General features: G+C 38.0%; 1 protein-coding gene across 1 annotated transcript; it reads right to left on the minus strand.

Moving 5' to 3' along the window:
• Nucleotides 1–1929: 1929 nt before the first annotated feature.
• LOC138881553 (uncharacterized) lies at nt 1930–4053 on the minus strand. Its single transcript, XM_070161787.1, has 3 exons — nt 2449–4053; nt 2066–2361; nt 1930–1939 (listed from the first exon to the last, which is right to left on the minus strand). The coding sequence occupies exons 1-3, from the start codon at nt 4051–4053 to the stop codon at nt 1930–1932; spliced, it is 1911 nt and encodes a 636-aa protein (XP_070017888.1).
• Nucleotides 4054–9840: the final 5787 nt, after the last annotated feature.

Genomic DNA, 9840 nt, shown 5'->3' on the forward strand with positions numbered 1-9840 from the left:
GGTATCAGGTTCTCAATCAAGCTCCAATAGCTCCAGCTTCACCCTGTTTCTTTCAAAATGTTCCCCGCTCAATGCTTTGGTGAAGATGTCTGTAATTTGATGTTCTTGTGCAGCAAAATCTCATACAAATAAGTCCCCTTTTCACATTATTTTTGAGACAAAGATATCTGTCATCAACGTGTTTTGTCCTCTTATGCCGGACCGAGTTCTTAGCCATGCTAAGAGCGTCTGCTTCAGCTGTTGAGAGCACCACTAGGTTGTATTACCTCATAACCCATGAGATTAAGCATGATCCAACAGAATGAATCATTCCAGATGTGCTATTCTTGACCACCAGATAGCCTTGTTTCCTTCAAAATGATGCAGTTCCTCTTGCACCACTGAATGCCAGTTAGCATCCTTCAAGGCTTCCTTGATGTTCTTTGGATTCTATCTGGGATAGAAATACAGAGAAGGCTAGGGAATTTCTGCCTTTTGATTGTCTGATTCCAGAATCAAGGGGACTGATTATGTTATCAAGTGGATGGGAGATTTTGTGTTTCCACGGGGACTGAAGTTTGATTAGTAGAGGAACTGAGTAAATTAAGTGGATTTTCCTGCACTCCTTGTTCTGCTATTTGTGGAGTACCTTGCACCACTTCTCCAACTTTTTCTTCAGCTTCAGTGATAGCAATTGAAGTACCAGGTTCCTCTTGAGAAGTGAAAGAAGATGTTACATTGTCTTCACTTCTCTCCTTCATCTGACTCATCATATCAGCCTTTCCATTTGAAACATTAGATAATTCCCCAGGAACTAAAAGTGGTTCATTATCTTGATCATTACTATTTCCTCCTTTGTTAGAAGAAGGAGTCTTGTTGAATAGCTCATGAACACTTTCTTCCACACATTGTGTCCTTTTGTTGCAGCCTTGTAGACTTTGCTTTGAGAGGAATATCTTAGAATGATTCCTTCATCGCTTTTTGCTTCAAACTTCCCAAGCTGGTCCTTCCCGTTGTTGAGAACATAGCATTTGCATCCAAAGATTCTCAAATGAGGTATCTTTGGTTTTCTTTCGTTGAGAAGCTCATAGGAGGTTTTATTTAGGAGGGACCTGATCATACACCTGTTCACCAAGTAGCAAGCAGTGTTTATTGCTTATACCCAGATTTTTTGGCGATTCCACTGTCGATGAGTATTGTCCATGCCATGTTTTCCAGAGTTCTGTTCTCCCTTTCAACAACACCATTTTGCTATGGAGTCCTTGGTACTGAGAAGTTGTGAGCGATCCCATTTTCATTACAAGACTCATCAAATTTGGCGTTAACAGATTCTGTCCTTTGGTAAAATCTGATACATGCTACCTTCAATTCCATCTTCACTTGGATCTTCTTGACAAATGTCACAAATATCTCAAAAGTCTCTTTCTTTGTTCTAAGAAACAGTGTCCAGGTGAATCTTGAATTTGGCAGCCCACGAACCAGGTCCTTTTGAATCAGTTGATTTAGAAGTGAGAAGCTTGCAAGTCCCAATCTTTTATGCCAAAGTTCCGCATCATCATCAACTGCCGTCAAGCAGCTCATATCACCAGCTTGTAGAGATTTGAAGTCAGCGACGTAGATGTTCTTGTATCTTTTGGCTGCTAAGACCACTTCACCAGTTACCCGATTGGTAACTGTGCACATTTTTGATTAGAACTCTACTTTGTTCTCTTTATCATAGATTTGAGAAACACTCAAGAGACTGTACTTCAGGCAGTCCACATAGTACACATTCTCAATTGAGTGTGAAAGAGACTTTCCAACTTTTCCAAACACCGAGAATTTACCCCCTCTTTATTTTAAGAATACATTCCCTTCTCTGCAGGGCTTTCAGTGAGAGAAAATCCATGGTGTTTCCAGTCATGTACTTTTAGCATTTACTGTTCATGAACCATTACAGTCCGCTTCCTCTCACTGTTCCCTGCACATATAAATTATGGGTTAGATTTAAGAACCCGAACTAGTTTGGGTCCCTTGTTATGAGAAAATGGATGAATAAGAGCTTTTCTAGTCCAAGCAGGCAATATTCGTTTCTTGCGAGTGGTACCTGGTCCCTCTTTGGTAGTCACTTTTTAGTAAACAATTTGTTTTCTGAACAGATTGAGCCTTGGCCTGGCAATTTTCTTTGAAGTTCCAATTGTTCCCACAGTGGGTACACAACCAGTTATCATGAACTGTGACATACTTGTTGTGAGGGTTGTAAGGAGTTTTCTCCTTTTGAAACCCGATTCCCTGCTTGTTTCCACTATTGTTGAAGTACATGGCAGCGACAGCATCTGAGGACCAGGTCCACTTGAGAGATTTTTCAAGATCAGTTTTCACTTTCTTTAGTTCAGCTTGAAGCTGCCAATTTTTCTCGAGTTAACCATATAGACTAGTTTTAACATCATTTAATTATTTTTCAAGCTTGATGTGTGACTCACTGGCTACTTCTTTCCCTTTCTCAATACTTGCAGGCCTAAGTTCTGATTTGAGTCCCTCAATAGTTTCCTCTAGGTCAGTGATTATCACTAAAAAGTCATCCATCTCTTGCTCAGCAGCTGCAATTTTCTCTTCTAAAGTGTGTTTTTCATTTCTAAGGCCTTCTATGGTTTCCTTCAAATCAACAACCACTACTATCAAGTCATCTCTCTCATTTTCTACACTATTTAATTTTTCATTCAAAGCTTCTTTTTCTTTTTCAAGATTAGCTATGGTCTCATTTAGATCAACTACACATATCACCAGATCGTCTCTAGATTGTTCATCATCTCCTAGCTCCATGGTCAAGATCTCCTTATCACTAATAAGGCTATAGTATGCATCAATTAGAACATTTGCTAATGGACTTAATTTCTTAGAAGAGTAAGACTTCAGATTTCTCTGAACATCCCTAAAATTTACCTCATCATTTTCATCCTCTTCATCATCGTCAGACTGAGCCATCAGCCCAAACAGTGAGTCATATTTCGTTGTTTCAGTTTCCACTGCCATCATGAAGCTGTTTTCTGCATCTGGTTCCCCTTCTGATTCACTGGAGGATTCTCCCCAAGCAACAAGAGCTTGCTTCACAACATTGTCAACTGCACTTTTTCGACTGAATCGTTTGTCAGGAATCGGGTTCCTTTTTGCTGCTTTGTCAGGGTTTTGCTTGTATTGCTCCTGTTTCAGAAGTGGGCAGTCTTTGATGAAATGCCCTAGCTTTCTACACTTGTGATAGAGATCATTGTTCCTTGCCTTACTAGAACTGCCCCTCTTTGGTATACCACCATTTCTTCGAACTATATTTTGAAACCTTTTAGTAAGATAGGCCATATCACTATCTTCTTCACTTGAATCACTATTTTCAGCCTTGAGCACCAGGTTCTTTTCCTTATTTGGCTCTCTCCTTTCACTGTCTTTCTTTCTTTTCATCTCGTATGTCTTCAGATTTCCAATCATCTCATCTATGGTTAGAGTTTGCAAATCTTTAGCTTTAGTGATGGCATTTACTTTACTCTGCCAAGAGCCAGGTAGAACACTGAGAATCTTACTTACAAGCTTGTTTCTGGGAATAACATCTCTAAGTGACTGAAGCTCATTTATGATGGATGTGAATCTAGTGTGCATATCTTGTATAGACTCATCATTCTTCATCTTGAAGAGCTCATACTCAGTGGTGAGCATGTCAATCTTAGACTGTTTGACCTGAGTAGTTCTTTCGTGTGCAGTGTGCAATGCTTCCCATATTTCTTTGGCAGAATCACAAGCTGAGATTCTGTTATACTCATCAGGTCCTATACCACATACCAAGATTTTCTTGGTATGATATATCTTTTCTACGACTTTTCTATCAATATCATTGTACTCTTTTCTGTCTTTCGGCACCATTAGTCCAGTTTCTCCAAGCTTCTTCATAGGAACATGTGGACCATCACAAATTACGTCCCACAGTTCTGAGTTTTCAGCCATTATAAAATCATGCATACGAGTTTTCCACCAACCGTAGTACTGACCATTGAATCTGGGAGGTCTGTAGGTTGATTGTCCTTCCTCAAAGTTAGGTGGAGCATCCATTGAGATCCTTTCTAGGTGTTAGCCTTTTAGAAAGAACCTACTCTAATACCAATTGTTAGTTTATATGGATTCACCACACTATAAAGTACCTGGTCTTCTATGAGTTTCTACTGAGAATACTAATAAAGCAGCAAGTAAATAAGACACAGGATTTTTACGTGGAAAAATCCCACTAAAGGGGACAAAAACCATGACCTACACTGTAGGCTTTCAACTTCACAAACTTGCCATCACACTATTACAAGCTACTTTGTAATGACTCTATTATAAAGACTTCACCTCACTAACTTGTGATACACTTACCACAAGACACTTAGTCACACACTAGTTACAAAGACTTTAACTTATGACTAACTCTAGTCACAACATAAACTCAGAAGGTTTATGATTTTAGGTTTCCTAAAACACAGCTTCTAAGAAAGCAGGATAGGAGTTACAATGAAGAACAAATAACAAGATTACAACTCAACTACTAATACACATAGACTCATTGTGGAACTGATCCTTAGTGGAGTTGTCTTCTTGTTCTTGATGCACTTGTGACTTCAATGCTGGATCAACTCTTTAATGCTTGAAAGAATATCACTAAATACTGAAGTAAGTATCTTGTGCCTTGCACCATGTTGTTATACTTACCAAAGACATCCCAAGGATGATGTCAGTTCATGGTTGGTACACGCCTCTTCCCAATGGGAAGTGACTGTTGCACTGTCGCGTGTATAGTTGCAGGCAGGTACTTTTTGCAGTTGCTTTCCAGCTGTATAATTGACTTATACTTATGTCAGAGAACATCCAAGGATCAGGTCCCTGTCTTGTTCCTCTTTCTCTTTATTTGCAGCAGTTTACATTAGCTGGAGTTCAGGCTGGACTCGTTCATTTGAAATATGTACCAAGTGTGTCAGGTTTCCTGTATGGGTCTTGATTGTAAGTTTGTTTAATCATTAAAACATAAGGCAAAAGCATTGAAAACCCATCATTCTCATAATCCAATAAACTCAATCTTTTATCACTAAGTAGATATCAAAATAATTTCATACATTTTGAATGCTTCAAGTCTATGTTGAAGTGAAGAAATAGCTTCATCGATTCTTTATAAAAAAAATAATCAACTCCAAAAGTTTCTACAAGAGACTTTATTTTTTTAATTATCAAAGTCTTCATATATTGCATGTTTATTGTAAAATTCAGTTATTTATTTGAATAACTTCTATGATATTTCAAAAATTAAATTGTAAAATTTCATGTCTTTTACTAAAAAATTTATAAAATGTAAATAATATATAAAAATAAATAATTTTGGGGCCTTCAACTTTGGGGGGCCTAAAGCATTTGCTTTAGTGGCCTCCCCATTGAGCCGACACTGATTATTAGGGGTGTGAATGGTTCGGTTCGGCCTATTATTTTATTAAATTTATACCATACCAATTTTTCAGTTATTCTATCTAGACTTTTTTCAAAACCACCCAATCATGTTGGCTTCTCTTCGGTATCGTACAGTTCGGTTAATTTTCGATATTTTTTTTGAATGTCATGTAAAAATCATTAGTAGAAGTAGAATGTAATAACATACATACTTTTATAGGATTTAGCAAAGCTCTCTAGACATTTTTACAGTTTAAAAGGTGATGAATTAAGAAAATATGAAAGATGGCTAGTGTATAGATCCATCATCTATTCTACAATAGCGTAAAAAAACTAAACAAATATAAAGAAACTATAAATCACACGAGTGGAAAGATATTAACCAATTTGGGATTCAAGAATAAAGTCTATAGAAGATTAAACATTCAAAAAGATAAATATAAATCATACGAAAGGAAACACATTCAACACATTGTAGTTTGCTACTCAATATCTACACAATAACTTGTGCCTTGCATGTGAATATGCTGGAAATAATTTAGAGCCCGTTTGGCCAAGCTGCCAAAATCTGCTTATTTTGAAAAGTACTTTTTTTCAGAAGTACTTTTCTTAAAAGTACTTTTGAAAAAAAAACTGTTTGTGTTTGCCAATTCATTTAAAAAGTACTTTTTGGAACATTTAGTAAATAATCTGTGTTTGGCCAATCATTTCAAAAAGTACTTTTGAGTGTCAAATTACCAAAAAAGATAATACCAAGATCATATAATTCTTTTAAACATAAAAATGAACATAAATATTTATTGTAAGAGACTTTTTTTTGTTTAATTAAAATAGAAAACATAAAGTAAAAAACATATTAAAGATTTAAATCAATTTTAAATATATAGTTATACGAAAGTATATGATATTATCTAGTATACTTACTTATTTTTATATGATGATACTGCAAATTAGAAGTCTATTCACAAATTACTATATATTGATAATCCATCAAAAAATAATAAGTAAAGTCACTCATACATGATAATACTTCTCAACAATTTCATCTCTACTTCTATCACACAATGCTTCAATTTTAGTAGAAGACTTGCCTCGCATTTCTAAAGGAATATAAGAAGGCTGATCTCCTTCATCAATCTCTGCAGTAATGTCTTCATTAGTGTCACGACCCTAAACCCGGACCCGATCGTGATGGCACCTCTCATAAAGATAAGTCCAACCGACACATTCCCAATTCCCTTTTAAGCAGTTAAGATAATACAATTAAGTTTTAGACATGATAAAATCCCAAAATAAGTAGTGACAGTACAATTTGCGGAATTAAAACCATCATAGCCCGATATCGGGGTGTCACCAGTCATGAGCATCTATCAATATACCACTGATAACTAGGAATTATGATGCATTTTACATTCCTTCTTACTTGAGTTTTGATTAAAAATGTGTACAAAATAGTCCCAAAGGCTTACATGTTGTACTTGTTTGCAGGGTTTGGTCAACAAGGTGACAATTCGTCAAAACCAGCTCAAAAAGGAGTGAAAGATGCACAAGTACCAAGAACAAGTCCAAGCACAGTGCAGCAGGTCCAATGCGGCCACACTCTATTCGATGCGGTCCACAATAAGGAAGTTCAGAGAGGTGCTTATTTCAGACACTCAAGCAATGCGGTCGCAAAGTAGTTTGTGCGGATCACATTGGCTTCATCGCGACCACACTCGATATTGTGTGGTCTGCAAAGCTGGAGTTCAGAGAGTTGCCAATTTGGGGAATCATTGCCACTGCGGTCCACGGTACTTTTTGTGCGGACCGCAATAGAAACTGCTACGGCCGCGGTGACCAAGTTCAGAGAGCAGAGTTTAAAGCCAAGGAGCCTCAATGCAGCCGCACTCGATTTTGTGCGGACCGCACTACCTCCGCAGGGGTATTTTTATCAGGAAAATTTGGCCTAGTATAAATAGTTTCTTTTCCCATTTTTAGGTCATCAGTTGTATTTTAACTTCCAGCTGCGCTCGTAAACAGTGTTCCTTACCTATTTTGAGTAATTTTAGAATAGTTTTATCATTGAATCTTCAAGTTTTAGCTTGTAATTAAATATTATGGGTTTTTCTTCATCTATTTCTTTGTTTTCTTCTATTATCATGAGTAGCTAAACCCATTAGCTAGGGTTGTGGCTCAACCCTAGTGTGGGTATTTGATGAGTCTTGTATTTTAAGGCTTGAATGTCTATGGACGTTTGATATTTGGACTAATTTGTGGTTTCAATGTTGAATTAGTGGTTGCAAACACTAATTTGTGCCTATTTGACTTGGGTTCTTCTTTATAAAGAGAACTTGAGTCTAGGAAAATTAGTCCAACAAGTAATTGGGGCGTATTCAAGAGATTGATAGCCCCAATTAGAGGGTTAAACCCAAAGATAGTAATACCCGACTTGAGCCTAAATTGCTTGCACAAATTATCATACCTAATTGGTCTTGAGAAAGTCAAATAGGGCAAAATCACTCAAACTACCGAGAGGTATAGAGTGAGAAGTTTAGTGCATTGGTTATATCATAATCCCCAACATTACAACCTAGCCTTAGCCTCGAGAACCCGTCAAGTACCCACCTAGGAGAAAGTCACTTCCCTAGTGCCTTCTTAACTATTTAGACAACCTTCAAGTATTTCACTCTTAACTTAATTTAGCATCCTATTAGCATAATACTAGAAGTAATCAAAAGACCAACTATGATTAGAAGTGAAATTAAGAGCAATTACGCATCTCTAATTTAGATAGAAACCCAATTCCCATTTCTTTCTCCCTGTGAAAATCGATCCCGACCTTCTCGGGTAAAAGCTGCTTCGACCACTCTCACTACTTTGTAGTAGTGCAGGGTTGGCACCAATCACTTTTTGGTGCCGTTACCAGGGAATTAACGGTTTTGGCTATCTATCTAAATAGTTCTGTATATTGTTCTTCTTTCCTTCTCTGTTACTAATTTGTGTGTGTCACAACTTCAGGTACAAAATGGTAGCAAACAACGCACCTCTTAGAGATCTTCCGCCGAGGGAGGAGGTAGATGACAATGTTGACTATGAGGTTCCTATTGTACCTTAAGGATAAAGGAGAGGCTGCTAGGTGAATGATAATATCCCCCGCCACCTCCAAGAGTGGCTCCTCGAGTGCTTCCCAACCAAGGATATGCTAGTGCAATTGTCCTACCCCGAATCTAGGTGGGCAATTTTCAAATTACCAATGTGATACTGACATTGCTAGAGCAGCGTGTGTATTTCATGGGCGCTGCCAATTAGAATGCTTACAAACATCTCAAGGGTTTTGTGGATACCTATTGGGGGAGCAAACAAACTAATGTGTCGGAGGATGCACTTTGGTTGAGACTATTCCCTTTCTCACTTAGAGGGAAGGCATTAGATTGTCTTGAGAGACTTCCCAACTATTCCATCACTACTTGGGATGAGTTGGTGGACAAGTTCATTGCAAAGTTTTTCTCACTGGGGCACATGGCAGCATTGAGAGATGAGATCTTAGCTTTCAAGCAGGAGCCCACCGAACCACTACATGAGATTTGGGAGTGATATAGAACCATGGTAAAGGAATGCCCCAACAATGATATGACTAAGGCAATGATCCAACAGAATTTCTATCGGGGCATTAACATAACAAACCAATGCATAGTGAACCAACTTGCTGGGGGCAATTTTATGAAGCTGTCTTATGATGAGGCTTGTGACATTCTTGACAAGATGGCTGACACGTCCTCAGCTTGACAAAGTAGAGTCAATGTACCCCAGGGTGACCCCACGGTCACTCACTTGCACAAAGAGCTACATGACCATGGGTAGGCCATAGCAGAGCTGACAACTACAATGAACCAGCTAGCGAAGGCACAATTACAACAAGTTCAAAATCCGTGCCAAGTAAATGCTATGGAGGGTGTCAACATGCTAGTGAACAAAAAAAGACAAAGAGTTTAACATAATCAAGGGAGTTCAGATCAATTTGACAATGATTGTGGTAGATTCCAAGATGATGGTTATGATGGGTAGAATAAAGAGGTGCAATACGTGAATAACTACCAAGGCCAAAAGGGCAATTCTTCCAACCAACAAAAATGGAGACCCCAAGTCAATTGGGGCAATCAACAACAACAATGGAATAGTAATTGGGGGAACACCAATCAAAATTCCAATTAGAGCAATCAGAACAATAATCAGAACAACCAGGGTAATTGGAATGACAACAACAACAATTGGGGTGGTAACAACAATTAGGGAGGTTGAAACAATGGCAATCAAGGAAATCAGGGGAAAGGCTTTTAAAGGCCCCCAATGTATCAACAACCTAACAGTCCACCCCCATTTCCATCCCAAGGTCCTAGTTCATCCAATAACGAAATAGGGAGAATTGAAATGATGTTTGAATAGATT

Source organism: Nicotiana sylvestris, chromosome 11 (genome assembly GCF_000393655.2).
Source record: "Nicotiana sylvestris chromosome 11, ASM39365v2, whole genome shotgun sequence".
In the NCBI taxonomy this organism is placed as follows: domain Eukaryota; kingdom Viridiplantae; phylum Streptophyta; class Magnoliopsida; order Solanales; family Solanaceae; genus Nicotiana; species Nicotiana sylvestris.